The sequence below is a fragment of the Kogia breviceps genome, chromosome 1 (genome assembly GCF_026419965.1).
Source record: "Kogia breviceps isolate mKogBre1 chromosome 1, mKogBre1 haplotype 1, whole genome shotgun sequence".
In the NCBI taxonomy this organism is placed as follows: Eukaryota; Metazoa; Chordata; class Mammalia; order Artiodactyla; family Physeteridae; genus Kogia; species Kogia breviceps.
In genome coordinates, this window is record NC_081310.1 from 107,375,613 (window position 1) to 107,394,428 (window position 18,816).

Consider the following 18,816-nt stretch of genomic DNA (forward strand, 5'->3'; position numbering starts at 1 on the left):
AGCAGAGCTATGGGAAGGAGGTTAGGGTGGGTGAAGTTATTATTAAGCTGAAATTTATAAGTGGTGATACTCTTTTCTCCACGAAGCCGGAGGCTAGTTATTCTACTATGAACAAATGAGTAAGGAGAGAGTTGGATCTTTACAGGGGACTAGGGGGAGGAGAGGGAGTCGGAAAGTGAATGGAGCCTGTAGGAAAGAGAGTAGGGTCCCCAGATTTAGTGAATAAAAATACAGCTCACTCAGTTAAATCTGAATTGCAGATTGAAACGACAATGTTTTCAGTATATGTCCCAAATATTGCATGGTATTTTATCTGGCAACCCTTAAAGAGAGACACTAAAGCATGCATAAAGAACAGCAAAGCTGCTTTGAAATCAGAAATTTGGAATGGATCAACCTCAATGTGATGGGCATCAGATGGTAACCTCAGCATGCCAGGAAGTAAGGGAGGAACAATGGACTTGCAGCAGAAAGGAAGCTGGGCTAACAGCTTTTTGAGGATGCAGTTCTTGGGGGGCTCTCATGAGAGTAATGGGAAGAGACACGTGTGGGAACCAGACACTTGAAACTGGCAGGGAAGCCATTGTGGCAAATCACTTTGCCTACTTTCTAATTTTGCCTGAGTGGTCATCTATATTTTGAATCTCATAGCTGTGCACTAAGGATGAATATTGCTAAGTAATCATCTGCAACGTGTTTGAGCTCTTCTAAATGTTGAATCAATATTGAATGTTGTCCTCACCAACATTATTCACAAGGAAAGGACTGACTTCCCTCACACAAATCTTTGACATGGTTGAGGTTTATCACGGTGGTTTAGAGCAGCAGTTAAGAATCTGGGGCTTCCCTGGTGGCGCAGTGGTTGAGAGTCTGCCTGCCGATGCAGGGGACACGGGTTCGTGCCCCGGTCTGGGAAGATCTCACGTGCCGCGGAGCGGCTGGGCCCGTGAGCCATGGCCGCTGAGCCTGCGCGTCCGGAGCCTGTGCTCCGCAACGGGAGAGGCCACAGCAGTGAGAGGCTCGTGTACCGCCAAAAAAAAAAAAAGAATCTGCAGCTTGTCTACGGTCAAAGCCCACGCTAACCAAGTTGCTTAATATGTTTGGAACTCAGTTTCCTTGTTTGTAGAATTAGGATATTAACAGTACCTAGCCTGCAGGGTCATGGTAAGGATTAAATGTGTTAATATGTGTAACACTTGCATAGTCAGGAAAGGAGTGGTTTTAAAGGACTTCATTTGTCAAACCGTTGTATACATACAGAACACCTTAACTGTTTACTGAAGGCATTTGACATGGCATCTGCAGTATTTGAGTTTTGGAACCTAGCTCAGCCACTCATTAGCTGGGACATCTAGTGGCTTGAACTTCCTGACATTTCCTTCATCAACAAATGACCAACAATGTTTGCTTCATAGAGTAGTAGTGTTCAATTAGATAATCTACCACATGCCTGATATAGTCTGGGTGTGCAATTTACTTTAATTCCTTTCCCTTTGAAGAACTCATAAATTAGTGGATGAGGTGAAGTTTGCCAAGTCCACACATTTTGTTGTGCTGAGTAGACACAATATATCTTCCCTTTTAAGTGAAATACATTCTCAGACCCAATCAAAGTCTATTCTAGAGTATAGAGGACAGTTGTCTTAGTTTCTATGTCTCTCGCACTTACTGTTGCTAAATTTGTGGGTGTGTGCTGGGTGCAACGCTGCTGATGAGAGCTTTCGGGCAACTGTGTATTAACTGTCATTTGATTTTTTTCCTTTGCAAAGTCGTAAGATCCCAGAAGCCAGGAGTCTGTTGTTTATTCATTCAGCCTCCTTCTGAGTCATTCAGGTACAGGGTGTGTCTGTACTGTGTTAATTGAAACTGCACAACGGAGAAGTTTTGCGTTCACATCTGCCAGGATGGGAAGCCAGTGCGGCCAGGAACTGGGTGGAAACCATCTTTGAAGCAGGAGGGCCGTCAGAAGTGCCCTCAGCTTATCATTTAGGCGGAGCTGACCAAGGCCGCCTCACAGTCTTAACGTTCTGAAGTAGCATCCAAGGGAAAGGAAAGAGTGGGCGAGCTGTGAGCATTGAGGCTTGGGGGCCTCTCAAGTAGAAAGGGAGAGAAGCGCGCTGGCCCCGAGCTGGGCAGCCGCAGGCCCTAGGCTGATCGGGCCAGGCAGCTCTTCCCCTTTGGAAATTCCTGAGCTGCCCAAGCTGTTTAAATCTCTTGGGCCCCGGCAGCTGCCCACCTCCTCAAAGACCTCACCACTGGCCAGAATCTAGGACACAAGGATTGATTTTGCGCCCAGCTGAGTGAGGGGAACCCCCGCCCAACACCGCGCCCGGAGCTGGCCCGTTTCACTGCGCGCCCCGAGAAAGCCACTTTCTGCCCCTCAGACCGCAAGTTTCGAGGCAGCAGCGGGATGGGGGCGAGAGGTGGAGGAGGGCAGAAGTGGAGGAACCTCCCGGGCCATTCTCCCTCCCAGGCTGCCCGCCTCCTCCATACCTCTGGCAGCCCCTTCCCAGCCTCTCCTCCCCCAGAACGCGGCCGGGACTCGCGGGATCGCGGCGCCTGTTTCCCCTGCCTCCGCAGACGAGGCCGGGGCCGGAGAGGAGGGTGGAGCCCGGCCACAGTCACCGGACTCCAATCCCCCAAGAGCTGCGGGGCTGGGGGACCAGAGAGGTGCACTACACACGCCGGGCCGTCCTCTGTCCCTTAAGACTTTTCTGGAGAAAAGCTTCCAACAGCTCTTCACCCCCCCCCCCCTTTTCTAAGGCGCGGGAGAACGGTCTCCACCGCCCGGGAGCGGCGGATTGCAGGGCGAGGGCCGAGATTTATACATTAAGAGTCCTGGGGGCACCAGGCTCCGCCCCTTTTCTGTTGGTTTGTTGTTTTTTTTTTTCCTTTTTTTGGTTGCCTGTGGGGAAGGAGGGGTTCTTCTTGTGTGTGTGTCTCTGCCCCAGATCTTTCCTGGACAGTGAGTCTCGGCAGCACTGATCCTGAGGCCCCCAGACGCGGGCGGAGGGCGTGGGGGGTTGAGGCACTCACTCCTCCCTGTCTCTTCCTAAAGAAGCCACTCAGCCTCAGCGGGGCGCTCGGCGATTTCAGCTGACCGGTCGGCCGGGCCGCGGCGAGCGCGCTGGCCATTGGAGTGAGCGGCTGCGGAGGGAGGGGACCCCGACTCGAGTAAGTTGAGAACGCGGCGCGCTCAGTCGGGGGCAGCAGCAAGATGCCGAGCGCGCCGTGCAGACCCGGAGCTCCCCGAACGCAGCTTCGTCCAGCCTGAGCCAGGTAGGGAGTGCGCGCGGAGGAGCATCGCGGCGGGAGGTCTTCAGAGGCAGGAACAAAATTTTTAAACCGGAATGAAGCAAAACGAACACTTTTAAAACGTCTGTCTCTGGGTGCTGAAAACAAGCATCTCTGGGCTACTAAGGAGACCAACCGGATCGGATTGTTCTTGGCGCACTTGTGACTTAACAAAGTTTGGAAAAGGGTTAAGTTCCCACTGTAGAACGGTCTGGGGTTGGGGGATAGCGGAAGCTGTGGTGGGTCGGAGGAGAGGCGCTTATTCTGGGAAATCCTATAGACAAAGACCGGGGGAGGTGGGGTAAGGGCTTAAACTTGCACTGCGAGCGAGCAGGGTGTGGAATTAGAGGAGGGAAACGCGGAGCTACTGGGCGCAAGCTGCCTCTGCTGTCCTGGGAATTGCTGGAATTGCTGTCGCCTCGATGACTCCACTTTTATGGCATTTGCTACGTTACCTTGAAGCATTTCAGCAACTCTCGGGTAGACTTCTGATCACCAGTGCCACGTTTCAATCCCCCCACACTTTCTAGTTCTGTGAGAGGAGGCAACGTGTTGGGGAAGAGCAGTGAATAAAACTGCCCGCGCTAGCTTAGCAATGCACCGGCAGACTTCTGTTTGTGTGAGTTTCTGGAGAGTAATTTGGCATTTGGAATTTGGAATGCAGTGGCATGTATTTTTATCACTTGTAGTTTAACTTCTCTTTTTGTGTGCGTGTTTTGGCTATATCCACAGTAACTAAAAATACTCCTTTTGCAATAAACGAATGTACGACACTTCTGGGATTTATTGCAATATCTTACGAATGATTTTCACTGCGTACCTTTATATTTTCTTGCACTGGCTCGCAAGAAAAAAAAAAAAGAAGAAGAAGAAGAAAGAAAAGGCTGTTGCTTCACGGAGGCGCTAAGCTTTCCTGTTTACCGCAAGGCCAGGGCGGGCTTGGCTGCCTACACCATGCTAAGCCTTCGGACCCTAAGCACACCTGCTCCTAGAGAGTTATTAATAGAACCCAAAAAGTGACTGATGCCGTCAAATGGTTTTCGTGCAAACCTAATTTCTTGCATGGCAATTAGGAGGTGGTTTTAGCTGGGTGGTGGTGGAAGGCAGAGGTGTGCGTCTCCGCCCTCACATTGGCGGTTGAGGCTCTTCGAAGGAGCGACCAGGAGCTGGTGGTGAGCCCGCCGCCGAGCGGGTGAACGCTTCAGAGACTCTTTCGGCTGCGGCTAGAAACCTTGTGGGGTGGGAGCAGCGTTGGGCGGGGGTGGGGGGGGGTGGGTTGAGGAGACAAGAGTGGGGATAAATGGGGTTCACTTTTCCAGTTTTCCCATTTCCATTTAAGTGGATGTAGCCATAGGGAGCGAGTTTCGTCTTGTCGAGTCGGAGTTTTCAGTTTGGGTACATTTTTGTTTTGTCTCCCTTTCTTTCTTCCCCTTCTTCCTTTTTTTTTTCTTTGCAAGAAATGAGAGTTTGATTTTTTGTTTGTTTGTTTTTAATCCTTCCTGCACTCTCCCCAAGTTTCTTTAAAACCAATCAACAACAAGAAAACTGGAGCAGTACCTTCGCTAGAATGAATGACGCCAGTGTGCTGTGGCTTTTTCCCTGACTCTCTCCTCTTTGTGATTTGTTTAAGGCTGCGGTTTCTGAGGCCCTCTCCGGTCACGGAAAAGCTGCAGAGAAAGCCTGGATCTCTCTCGCTCAACCATCCCCGCTGCCAGTGAAGGCTCGCTCCGCCTCGCCCTCTAGCGTTCATCTGGAGAAGTACCGCCCGGGGCTCCTGGGGACAGAGGGCATCATGGGGTCCACCAACATCCCGCTGGTCAAGGCCCTCCGCAGCTCTGTCTCCGACTATGTCAACTACGACATCATCGTCCGGCATTATAACTACACGGGAAAGCTGAATATCGGCGCGGACAAGGAAAACGGCATTAAACTGATCTCACTGGTGTTCATTCTCATCTGCTGCTTTATCATCCTAGAGAACATCTTTGTTTTGCTGACCATTTGGAAAACCAAGAAGTTCCACCGACCCATGTACTATTTTATTGGCAACCTCGCCCTCTCAGACCTGTTGGCAGGAGTGGCCTACACAGCCAACCTGCTTTTGTCTGGGGCCACCACCTACAAGCTAACCCCCGCCCAGTGGTTTCTGCGGGAAGGGAGTATGTTTGTGGCCCTGTCTGCCTCCGTGTTCAGCCTCCTAGCCATTGCCATTGAGCGCTACATCACCATGCTGAAGATGAAACTCCACAATGGGAGCAACAGGTTCCGCTCCTTCCTGCTCATCAGTGCCTGTTGGGTTATCTCCCTCATCCTGGGGGGCCTGCCCATCATGGGCTGGAACTGCATCAGCGCGCTGCCCAGCTGCTCCACAGTGCTGCCGCTCTACCACAAGCACTATATCCTCTTCTGCACCACGGTCTTCACCCTGCTTCTCCTCTCCATCGTCATCCTGTACTGCAGGATCTACTCCTTGGTCAGGACTCGGAGCCGCCGTCTGACGTTCCGCAAGAACATTTCGAAGGCCAGCCGCAGCTCAGAAAAGTCGCTGGCGCTGCTCAAGACCGTGATTATCGTCCTGGGCGTCTTCATCGCCTGCTGGGCGCCACTCTTCATCCTGCTCCTGCTGGACGTGGGCTGCAAGGTGAAGACCTGCGACATCCTCTTCAGAACGGAGTACTTCCTGGTGTTGGCTGTGCTGAACTCGGGCACCAACCCCATCATCTACACTTTGTCCAACAAGGAGATGCGTCGGGCCTTCGTCCGGATCATGTCCTGCTGCAAGTGCCCCAGCGGAGACTCCACCGGCAAATTCACACGACCCATCATCGCCGGCATGGAATTCAGCCGCAGTAAGTCAGACAACTCCTCCCACCCTCAGAAGGATGATGGGGATAACCCAGAGACCATTATGTCTTCTGGAAACGTCAACTCTTCGTCCTAAAAGTGAAAACTGCTGACCCATGGGGAGCTTGCATGGTTGCCCACCACCCCAGTGTTTGGAAAAACAAAAACAAAAACTCTGTGCCTCCACTGCTGCCAGGCAGGAGCTGTCGCAAGCCAGAGGGAGGGAGGGGGAGCATAAGAACAGCCTGGTGGTGCCTGGTGTTGGTGGGTAGACTTAGTTCCTGTGAACAATGCACTGGGAAGGGTGGAGATCAGGTCCTCGCCTGGAATCTATTTCCTCCCCTCGCTGGAGCTTTGATTTTGCACTGAGCCAAAGGTCTAGCATTGTCAAGCTCCTGAAGGGTTCATCTGGCCCCTCCTCAAAGACTAATGTCCCCGTGTGAAAGTGTCTCTGTCGGGAGCTTTGAGGAGATGTTTTCTTTCACTTTAGTTTCCAGCCCAAGTGAGTGTGTGCACTTCTGCTTCGCTAGGTATGCTCTGCATATCCTACCCTCCCTTCCCCTTCACACCCCTCCTCAGAATTCCTTTACTTTATATTTTAACTACCTGGCGTTCAGAGTTGGGAGTGTGGCGCGGTCCATTTCTTGGTGATGTGTAGCAGGTAGGCTGTGTCCAGCAGGTAGACCGTGGTGGAGATGGTTTGGAGACGTAAAGCAATTTCACTTGCTGAAGCCAAAGTTTCCACGTAAGCTGGATGAGTGTTTTTGATTTTAGTTGCAGTCACTTTAAAAAAAAAAATCTTTGCAATGAAATGTGTTACAGTATCATGTCCATCATGGCTGAAATCTGGATAAGGAAGTCCAATTTATTTAAATGACATCAGCCAGGATCCTTAGTGTCATAGGAGAAACAAACAAGCAAAACAAGGTGAAAACTGACTGGGGGGTGACTTTGTAAACCAAGAAAGATTTCTTAACGAATTTGTCTAACAAATACAGCATCTGTTTTTGGCACTTTTGTTGATGTTTCTTTCAGAGTGTTGTGTGAATCATTTAAACCAACAGGATGGCTATATTTTGTTGTGTTAAAAGTACTTTTAAAATAATTTTTGAATGTATTTGTTTCAACATTTTATTGGATTTTCCTAACCTGTGTTAACACCATTGAATGTGTATTTCTTCAGAAAATACCATCCTCTTGTGCCCTTAAAGCATTACTTTAACTGATAGGGAACATAAGAAGTTTTTCAGTTCATTAAATAGTTAATTGAAGATGTGTATAAATGTCACAAAGAATAAAAATATATTGGTGTCTGTTTAGTGTGATTTCCAGTGCAATTAAACTGAGAAATGTCTTTTTTTTAATAGTATTTAATAGGTTTCTGACAATGTGGATCATTTTGCACATAGCTTTATCAACTTTTAAACATTAATAAACTGATTTTTTTTAAAGATTCCTTTGTGAAGAGCATTTTTAAAAAAATTATTATTAAGACATTCTATTTGACTATGTGCCTCTTCAGAATCAGTTAAAGGCAAATTTCTGTTATTCTTTAGAGGATTTTACCCTGATAAACTAGGGTGTGAAAAAAGAATGTGGTTTGTTTAGAAACCACTTTTTTTTTTTTTCAGGAAGAGAAACTTCAATAAGTTAACACTGAAGAGTAGTAAAGAATGAGATGAAAACCACCATTTTCTAAATACCACATTGACAAGTAAATGTAATTGTTTGAGTTTTAAATGACATTCAAGCCAAACTAAATTAAGTACAATAATTCTGTCTTAAAACATGAGTTTTAAAAGAAATAATGTACAACAATGTGGTTGTAAATCAAAGTTAACTTATGACACTCAATGGTCAGTTCACACCCATCCCTAGAAGCTTACATTCTTAGCTTGCCATCAACATACTGGGGAAGTGGGGATATAGCTATGGGAGATTATATTAAATTACTTCATTCTTTCAAGACATTGTCTTGGCTTCTCCCACTCTACCAGCTGAACAATATAAAACTATACATTAGCAATAAAGCAACAAGTTGTAGAATGTTGGCTGAATAGCATACATCTTTTATCTGAAAATTTTTGATTCATAGTATCCGAAAGCTTTAACATCCCTAGTCAATTTCTCCAACTATAAAATGGCAAACCTCACAGAATTTTTAATTCTTGTTTTGATATTATCATCTTCACTGGGGATTACATAGAAGTATTTTGATGTGTTTGCCTCTTCAGTGCTATTGTTAACTTTCAGAATTTGTGCTTTCAAGTGTCATTGAATATGCACAGGACACAGTTGGGACACGAAGATAAACCTCACCTAATAGAGTAGATGTCATTTCTGGGTAAAGTTAACTGTGGGAAACAGAAGCATGTTCACTAAGGAAACCTTAGGTCACAACCTCCAGTTTCCTGAAGGAAATGCCAAAAATGCTCTGAAGACAAAAGACTGGAAACAAACTGGAATGTCTCTATCCATCTGTCTGCTGAGGCGGAAGGAATGAGTTCATGTTACACTCACTTCCTAGACCTTTCATTACAGAATCAAGCATAATGGAAAAGCATGTCCATTTTGTGTTTCTATGGAAGATAAAGTGGTTGTACTCCTGGACTTATCTTTATAAGCACAGCGGTGACTCACATGATGTGGGGAAGAATGAGGTGGGACAGTTGACCTTGGTGGGGACTGGGGAGCTCATCAGTGACAAGGGAGCACAGCCTCTCTTGCCTACCTGCGAGCACGTTATCCAATGATTAAATGTGTTTTCTTCCTGGAAATTCCAGACAGTGCATTTCATTACAAGAGAACTGGACAGTCATGGACTGTGGTTTCCCTGGGTAGATGCCGGTCAGAGCCCTAGTTCTGGCCAAGAGCAATGGCTAAGATGAAGGAATCCTTGGCCATATCCCAACATGAATATCTGGTTGTACTTCAGTATATTTTGAGAATTGAGGATGAAAAAAAAAAAAAAAGCCCTCAGTACCTATGTGTTTATACTAAAATAAACTCCCTAAAGTTTTAATTTAAAAAGATGTAGGGCTTCCCTGGTGGCGCAGTGGTTGAGAGTCCGCCTGCAGATGCAGGGGACACAGGTTCGTGCCCCGGTCTGGGAAGATCCTACGTGCCGCGGAGCAGCTGGGCCCGTGAGCCATGGCCGCTGAGCCTGCGCGTCCGGAGCCTGTGCTCCGCAACGGGAGGGGCCACAGCAGTGAGAGGCCCGCGTACCACGCACACACACAAAAAAAATAGAATGCCATGGAACAACTAAACCCGTGCACCACAACTACTAAGCCTGCGCTATAGAGCCCACGAAGCACAACTACTGAGCCCGTGGGCCACAACTACTGAAGCCCTCGTGCCTAGAGCCTGTGCTCTGCAACAAGAGAAGCCACCGCAATGAGAAGCCCTCGCGCAGCAATGAAGACCCAATGCAGCCATAAATTAATTAATTAATTAATTAAAAAAATAAAAAAACATGTAGAGGTTTTTTTAAGAGGAGGAAAACACAACCAGAGCAATACTTTATGGCTTATAAATATTCAGGAAAATTACAAAATGACACCAAATAATACTTTCTTCACAACAACATTAAATGTGATTATAATTTTACAGAGTATTCAAATAAAAATCTTATATAAGACAATGCTTGTTCTTCCTTTTTAGTCTCTTAATAAGTAGAAAAAATTAATTCTTTAAAAAAGTTGATTTAGTGATATTATAAATTCAAAAATGTACAGGAATAGGAGTTTTGCATTCACGCTAATTAGATACTTTATTTTAGTAATATCAGTAGTATCAGCACTACAGTTGTGATTTATGGCATCTTCAATTTTTTCCCAATGTAAAAAGACATAAAGAGTTTAATGGTTCTTATTTTCAAATTGGATTAATTTCTCCTCTGGACATGACCTATGTTAAATATATGTCTGGTCCAATACTCTTTATAGTACTTTTAACCTAGACTATAGTTGTTGCATGATTTTGACCATTCATGCCTCCATTCAATATATCAATATATCACCTGTCAGGTTTTCTAGGCAACTACAAATGAACTATTTCTGGGAGCTACTACTCTGAAATAACACCTTCAGAAAGATGATGGACCATGTTGGGGAAATCCTACAAAGTGAGGACTTGAAGTTCAAGTAATTCTGAATATTAAAAATCCCTTTTTCAACTGAGAAACAAGGGATAATACTTGAGTGACACATTAAAAAATATATTTTACCTACAGAACCATTAAAGATTTGATTCTGTAAATAGTCACTGGCTTAAAATTAATCTCTAATTAGGAATCATTATTATTATTTTTTTAACATCTTTAGGGAACCATTATTTTTCCACAGTATTTGCAATAATGAGTTTCTATAATCTCAGTATAATGTTCAGTTATTCTTTTTTCCTTTTTTTTTTTTTAATGCTGGTTGCTCCATTCTCATCTGGAATGATGTTTCCTGTGGACACCTAACTAATTAGATCAAATTAGATTGATCTCATTTGTTTTCTAACAAATGAGATCAAACTAGATTTGTCTATGATTTCTCAAAATTTGTTTTAAAGCTCTTGAGGGAGGAATCACAAATAACCAAAAGAAACCTTTATAGGAACTATTATTCTTTCCCCGTGGACACAAGTTCTTGATGATGAGAAATCATAATAAATTGCATAATTTCCTCCAACTTTCCTTCCTGCTTTTTTGATGTGTGCTTGGTCACAAGGAAAGGAACTCGAAATACATTTCTATATACACCATTGCCTTCACTGCCATTCTAACTGAAACTACAGACTACCCAAGCAAGCAAGGCTTTCTTGAATAGGTGAAAGTCTTTAGATTGTCTACAGAGACGAATAATTTTTAACCAGTGGTCAAAAGAGCTAGGAAAGATAAGAGGAAGATAACACTGAGAGAGGGTTAGGGTTAGACCTGCATTTAATTCGGTCTTTTCACAGTCCTTGACAGGAGCCAGGACCTAGAGCAAATTTGGTTCATGTTGAAGATAGCTCCCCTAATACCTCCTATCTCTTACTCCTGCTTTCTGCTCAGATTCTTCAGACTCTCAAGAAGTTTTTCTCATGCTCTCTTTGAGGACTGAAGGATTAAAAATCAGCTTTGGATCTGGATATAGTCATTAGCAAAAACCAAGTATAAACTGCAGATTTGAAAGAACAGGAATTGCTACATTTGTTTTATTGAAGAACCAGCATGTGCCCTTCCAGCTTCTGTGTTAGTTAATAATGGATAAACACACTGTAAGTTCATAGAATGGAATATTATTCAGCAATTTAAAAAGGAACTGCTACTGTTACTTGCAACAATCAGTGTAAATCTCAAAACCATTACGTTGAGCAAAATAAGCCAGCCATAAAAGAGAACATACTGCGTGATTCCATTTATGTGAAATTTAAGAATAGACAAAACTAATCTATGGAGATAGAAGTCATCAGAAGAGTGGTTGCCTGGGGGAGGAGGATAAACTGAAAAGGAACATGAAGGAGCTTTCTAGGTTGTTAACAATGTTCTCTATCTTAATTTTGTAAAGTGTTTGTTACTCGGTATATGCATTTGTCTAAACTTATCCAACCATATTCTTAAGACCTGTGAAATTTAAAGAATATATATTCAATATGGTAAACTTCTACTTCTGAGTATGAGGGCTATATGGGACTTTGTGAAATTACAGAGCAAGTTTTCAGAGTTCAGTAGTAAGTGGCAAAAGCCCCAGAGTCTTTCATAGAAGGGACACCGCTCTTTTAGTATTCTCCTAAGCCCCAGAACCAAAACATTAAAATGCTAAATAACTGTGACCTGATGATATATCTTTGCTTCTATAGGATGAAAATTTGGCCTAGTATTGGTATTTGTAATCTCTGAAGAATTTCTGTGCCTTGAAAGAATCTAGGGTTATATTTGAAATTCTCACAATGAAAGTTTCTTAACAGATTTCAGTCTTAGGTGTACATGGTATGTTGTAAGTCACGTAATGAAGAATGGACTTTTACACACTGGCAAGGATACTGAAACATATTAGTATTGGTGACACAAACTGGAGTGTGCCAAACCACCTGCCCAAACAGATAAAAGGTATTCAGTCACATAATTACACTTGTCTCAGTGTGAGATCTGCATTGTTAGAAGTAGTAGGCAGAGACACAAAAGAAATGGATGATAAGCTCATGTTCGCTCTCTGTCTCTCGCGTGCTCTCTCTCTCTCATACATTCTTTTTTTAATATTCTTTTCCATTATGGTTTATCTCAGGATATTGAATATAGTTCCCTGTACTATACAATAGGACCTTGTTGTTTATCCATTAAGCTCACGCTTTCGAGGGCTTTATAAGTTTGTTGCAGCTAGATAGCTTGTTGGCCTGTGCTCAGCCCTGTTTAAGGATTCCTTCCTTCAGCCAGCTCTGGGAGTGGCCGGGCAGAGGTGAAGTGCTTTGGGTGCTGCAGTGGTCTTGGGACAGGCTGATCTGATACAAGTAGGAATGGGAACAGGAAAGAAGGGACATTGCTTCCAGTGTTGGCTGGAATGGGGAAAGGTAGATAATTGCTTACCTACTTCCCTAGAGTTCTAATCCTGCTATTGCTCCACTTTTCTGCTGCTTTGTTGAAACCAGGGCAGAAAGAACAACCCCAGAGGAAGCACTGATTTGGCTCGTGCTTCCTGCTCCCACCCCTCCTAATGGGTGCACCCACCCATGCACCCATCCCTTCAACAAGAATGCTTGCCCTCGGCCGTGTGCCATGGATACCAGACGAACGATAAACAAGGTCCCTGCCTTCATAGAGCTTATAGGATCCATTCCACCTGCCTAGTGCTTCAGTGGCTCCTTCTGTTTGGGGCCCAGGAAACCTGATACAGCAAGAAACAGTTCTTCTTTCCAAGAGTTGGTCCCATGTTGTACAATTCCAGGAATATATTCACTTCTCAAGCAGTGTAAAATAATTTCATTTAATAAATATGATCCACGTTGGCAGCTTTTAATCTTTGGCTTTTATTTAACCAATATCTCTAAATAACTTAAAGTTAAATAATGGTGAATTAACTTTTAGATTCGGAATGAAATCCTTTATGGTATTGGACTCTGTGGTAAATATTGGTATTGGTATTCAATTTTTTTTCTTCCAGTTTTACTGAGATATAATTGCCATACAGCACTGTAAATTTAAGGTATACAACATAATGATTTGATTCACATACATCATGAAATGATTACCACAATAAGTTTAGTGACTATCAATCATCTCGTATAGATACAAAATTAAAGAAACAGAAAAAAAAATGTCCTTGTGATGAGAACTCTCAGGACTCACTCCTTTCACAACTTTCATATGTAACATACAGCAGAGTTCATTATACCTATCATGTTGTAACTTACATCCCTTGTATTTGGTTTTTCAAGTTGTTCTAGGCCCCGTGTGAAATCAAAGCATTCAACTTCTTAGTTTATATCTCGCTTCACTTTGTGCTTTTCTCTCTAGAGCACTGCTGTGAACTCTGTTGGGTGGAGCCACTTGGGTGAAATGGGCAAATGAAGTCTGCATCTGAATAAGTCTTAGGTGGTGTCCTTATTTAACCTGGATGCAAAAGAAAGGAGACAAAAATGCGCAACTGAAGGAGAAACATGACACACATCCTTCATTATTAACATCATGAGCAAACTCATCTAAAGGTGAGCAATCACAAATCCTCTAGAGGACCAGAGAAAGAAGCCTAGATAGGTCTTTTGTGTGTTGTATGTTTCAGTGGCTTCTGATGCCAGGGAGTGGAACTAGATCTCAAGCAGCCCAAGGACTCTGCATCGTAGTCTTACATAACAATCCCACTGAACCTGCCAATAGCTCAGATGCCCACTCATCATGACCAGATCCACCCCTCAAAGGTCTACTGGTGGGACAGATGGGTGGTTTCATTCTTTGGTACAAAGGAAAGCATACTTCTTTCTAATTTCAGGGTTTCTTTTATGCCTGTCTAGACACTTCAGGGAAAAACAAATTTAAGTCACCAGAAAGTTATGTTCTAAAATAAGAGAAGACTTGTGCTAAATCACTTCAAAAGGCATTAACTATCATATGCCTGGAGATTCTTCACTCACCAAGCTTCTGCAGCATTTTGCAGCACCAGAACTAGTGGTTAGGTCTCACATGCTGTTCTGCTTCAGCTAGCTTCAGTGGCCACCTGCAGAAATAGTTCTTGGTTTCTCTTCCTTGTCTAGATGCTGGTCAGGGCAGCATTTAGAAAAACATGGATTTTCATATTCCCATTCACACGTGCAAAGTGAATTAGGGTATTAAAGAATTACCTACATTATTCAATGTATAAAATCCTTTGCCTCAATTATCTAAGTATTTTATGTCAATACTTTCCCCAACTGAATTATTATACTATCATAAGCACCATAGTAGGAGTAGCAAAATTACAAGTAATTTAGAAGACATACCCACAAGGACCTCCTAATTTAAAGGGGAAAAATGACCCCTATAACAACACAGTTTGAAAAGCAGTTTTATATACATTACCTCATTTTATATATTCATTGTATTAGTTTTTCTTTTAAAAATTATGCTTATAGAGAGCTTTTTTTTCATAATCAGTTATTTTTGAATTGTGGCCCTACATAGCAAAAGTTGAAATGGGTTGAAGTAACTGAAACATCTGTAAGTGATTTGTGTCAAATAGATTTCCATCCTCTGCTCACTTTCTAGAACATTCAATACAAGCAGTTTAGTTACTGAACTTGTTAAAGTAAAGAGCTATCTGGATGACACTATCTTTCCCTTAAAGAGGTACTCCAGGAACAGGGGCTGTGCTAAAGTGTATGTGGCCTACAAGATAAGGAGACTTGGATTTCTGGGGTTGTTTATTTGGTATCTTTCTCTACTCATCTGGGCTTTCTATTAGATTTGTAAAAAGGCCATTGCTATTCTCACAAATTCTAGGCTAAATACTAATCAAGGCACTAGAGTACAAATTTGAAGTGTGTATTAATACTGAACACACCTAGCAGCTAATTGCTAGCAGTGTGGGATCTTGGATGCCTAAATACACATCGGATTTCCACTAGAGGGAAAAAAATTTGCTCAATCTTTTGTCTTTTCAAAACAGGAGTGAATTAACTAATTCTTCCCAAAAGTAAAAATTTAGAATAAATGTATTAATTCAACACAATGTTCCAACGTTGGAAACCTAAAGTATTTTAAAATTAAGGAATGGACAATTACTTTCCTTTGTGTTTTAAAATAGATTTTCTTGATTTATAGAAAGGTGGCTTTTTGGAAGTGCTATATAATTCTATTTGAGTCTTAAAGAAACAATTATTTATACATAATTTTTGCCTAATGGATAGAATAAGCCTATGGAGAATTTGGAGGAATTAAATAAACACTGGGGAAAAAAAAAGCACACAAGAGATGAGCTTCACTGAAAAACCACAAAATGATTGAATGTTGATTCCTTCCCTGGTAAGGACAGTTTTCAAGCCACCAAAACTGCCTTGCGTCATGTCAGGGTTGAGTCTGGCACCGCGTGTGATATTATTAGGTGGTTTGCAGAATTTTGATTCATATGAAATTGTGTGCCTGTGTTACCACAGTAAGTTTACTTCAGACTTTGCATTTCATTATCAATTAAGAATGCACTGGTAACTGGCAGGAAACGTCCATTTGGAGCAAAGTAATCGGAACATTTTCTCTTTGTTGAAAGCGCTTTAACTTCCTCCGTACTTCCATTTAAATCTATCTGAAGAAAAAGAGCAATTTGTATTCCATACAAAAGAAGTCTTAGACATCAGGGATTACTATAGTTTCTTTGCATTATAAACTCTCTACATTCTTTATATGTCACTCCATGAACTTTTCTGTAATTTAGAGGAAATCCACAGCACTAACTCTTACTTTAGAGGCTGTAACCCACTGCCTAAAGCAAATAAAAGATAGCAGCGTCGTTTCCCTTGCTGAATTCTTTTTTCAGTAAACTTAAGGAGGGGTATAAATTGAGGGCGTAACTTTGTTTCCTGTATTTTTGAACCGGCAGGGTATCCCTGGGATTGGTGGCTGCCTACTTGAATAATCTTCGATGAATACTATTCACATCTCATGGCTCTCACTAGGAAGCACTAGCAGCCCAGCACAGAGTTCTGCTTTCACTTAACTTGTAAGAGAACGAAGAGGCCTTGCCAAGGTTCAGAAAAGGATAACAAAGCATAAGCTCTTTAATGGGATGTAATAACATAAAAGTCTAAGTGCACCGAAACCCTTTCCCACAAGCAAGACCTGATTCCCGGGCTGGCATATGGGGAAACAGCACTACAGAGGAACAAAAGTAATTCCACTGAAATGAGCCAAGTATGGGCTTTGGGAAAAATAAGGATCTGTCTGTTAAGCTTTGCGAAGATCAGGATCTCTTTGATTTATAGTATTTTCCATGGAACTGGGTTTATTTTTATGGAAGAAAATTGTAGGATCTAGAAAACATTTAGTTTAGTGAAGCCCTGTTTGAATTCTTTAAGCAAGCTGAAATACTCTTTCATATGGTGAAATGCCTCCATATATTTGTTGGCTAATTAACGTGATATCTTATAAAATGACATTTTATATACCATGCATGGCAGAGCAGAGCTGTCGAAACGCAATAATAACGCTAAAACAGTACTTCTGGCCTGGCCTTCATTCCTTGTCAGTGTTGTAAGGACTTCCAGGCCTGCTTGTCAGCTCTGAGCTAGCCAGCCTCCTTCTATCATTTGGCTTTCAGGGGTCCCTAGCACAGGGGTCTTGTTAGATCAGCTTTATGATTAGATGCCAGAGTAGCCACTTAGATCCAGAGGTGGTTGCCTTCCGGCAGTTGAGGGGCCTTCAGAAGGTTTCCTATTCTATTTAGGTCTTCGAGTCAGTGGTTGCCCTCAAATGCCTCTGGGAACCAGGCAGAGAACTTATTGGAGTGAAGTGAGTCAGGTAGGATTGTGACGAACTTGAGAGGAAAGTCCATCTCAGTGGAGAAGTCCTCACCTCCTCCAGTCCTTTGCTGCCAGCTGAGAATGGGAGCCCAGTGTTTTTAGGTGTTCCGATGGAAGCTGGAAATATGGATTTTTGATGTGTAATCTCCTGATTTTTAAATGCTAGTAACTGATTCAATTTCAGAATAATCTTATATAGGCCAAATATCAAATGATAGTAGCTACAGGTGACCACAGGGCTCCTATTTGTCACTTGATTTAAATAGGAATAACTGAGCTGCTGAATCTAGGTCCAGCATTGGTGTTAAATCCATCCCACATTGAAGCAGTCTCCTTCCGTTGGCGTGGGGTGTGACAGCCCATGGTGGATTTGGGACATAGGCTAGATTGGGTTCTGGGACTTAGGGTTAGAAAGGCATCTTGGTTGGTGTGTCTGATCATTGGAGGCTACCACATATCTGAATGGGATGTTCTAGCTCCTGGATTTCCACTGCATAGTGATAATGGATATCAAACCACTAGTGTCTCAACCTTTCCAAAATGTGCCATCTCATATAATGCAGTAGCATAATGAGAACATCAGCCATGCACATTGGATGCTGCAGTACTTTCTAAATGTTGGTTCCCTTAGTCACCCTCCTTTCTAAAATTACTTTTAAAATTAAAAGCTTTAGGACTTCCCTGGTGGCGCAGTGGTTGGGAGTCCGCCTGCCGATGCAGGGGACACGGGTTCGTGCCCCGGTCCGGGAAGATCCCACATGCCGCAGAGCGGCTGGGCCTGTGAGCCATGGCCGCTGAGCCTGTGCGTCCGGAGCCTGCGCTCCGTCCGCAATGGGAGAGGCCACAACAGTGAGAGGCCCGCGTACCACAAAAAAAAAAAAAAAAAAAAAAAAAAAAAAAAAAATTAAAAGCTTTAAAAAGTGTATGAGCAAGTCTGACTTTCCCATTTTTCCACTAGTTATGCACGACAATCCTATGAACTGTGTATCACTACCTATTCCCTCAGGATGAAGAATCTTAAGCTAATGAGGTTAATCAACCTCCCCCAAGAAGCTGAGCTATGCTTTTCCGTTACACAGAGAAGCCAAGAAAACTTCATCAGGCTTCCCAGACTCATAATCACAGATCCATTGAGTTTGAAGGGACCTTAGAGAGTCACATGTCCAACTGTCTCATTGTGACTTGCTCCTGATTCCTGATCATTTCTCTTTTCCATATGCTATTTGGAAATCATAGTCTTATTAGCAAGACCCATGATTGAAAGTGAAATATTTGTGTTGCTGGTTGTATTTCCAGTTTTATGCATCCAGCTTTATTTGTTTTAGATTCAGCCAGGTTTTTTTAGACCCTTAGGCTATTGACCCTTGCTAATTTTTATAACTGGGATAAATGGAGTGCAAGTCTTTGAAATGACAATGATTTTGCTTCTGCAGCAGCGTGAATGCCTGTTAAATTTAGAGGGAATCTCAGATCAAAGCAGAAGGGTGTGGCAAATGTTAATGTAGATGGTAGTGTTCGACCAAACAACCCACCAGAGGGTAAAACCCCATGCTGTAATTTAAAAAATGGTGGAGCGTTTTGTGGTTTGTAATGTCACTGGAAACCCAAGAAAGGCCTTATTTTATGCAATTTGGCCTATGTTGTTGTTTATTTTGATTACAAAAAGGTCGAGTTATTTTGACGTTTAAAGATGCTTATTTCAGTTAAAGTTCTGACTTCTGTTAT

The 18,816-nt window shown here is 43.0% G+C and overlaps 1 protein-coding gene across 3 annotated transcripts; it reads left to right on the forward strand.

The window, feature by feature from the left end:
- The first annotated feature begins 1,891 nt into the window (after window positions 1-1,891).
- On the forward strand, window positions 1,892-7,151 carry S1PR1 (sphingosine-1-phosphate receptor 1). 3 transcript variants are annotated; one of them, XM_059068444.2, is made up of 2 exons: window positions 1,892-3,279; window positions 4,925-7,151. In XM_059068444.2, the coding sequence occupies exon 2, from the start codon at window positions 5,087-5,089 to the stop codon at window positions 6,233-6,235; it is 1,149 nt and encodes a 382-aa protein (XP_058924427.1). In that variant the 5' UTR covers window positions 1,892-3,279; window positions 4,925-5,086; the 3' UTR covers window positions 6,236-7,151. The 3 variants fall into 3 exon arrangements, with proteins under 3 accessions (XP_058924427.1, XP_058924419.2, XP_066897023.1); XM_059068436.2 differs by lacking the exon at window positions 1,892-3,279 and adding an exon at window positions 3,598-3,913; XM_067040922.1 differs by lacking the exon at window positions 1,892-3,279 and adding an exon at window positions 4,200-4,689.
- Window positions 7,152-18,816: the final 11,665 nt, after the last annotated feature.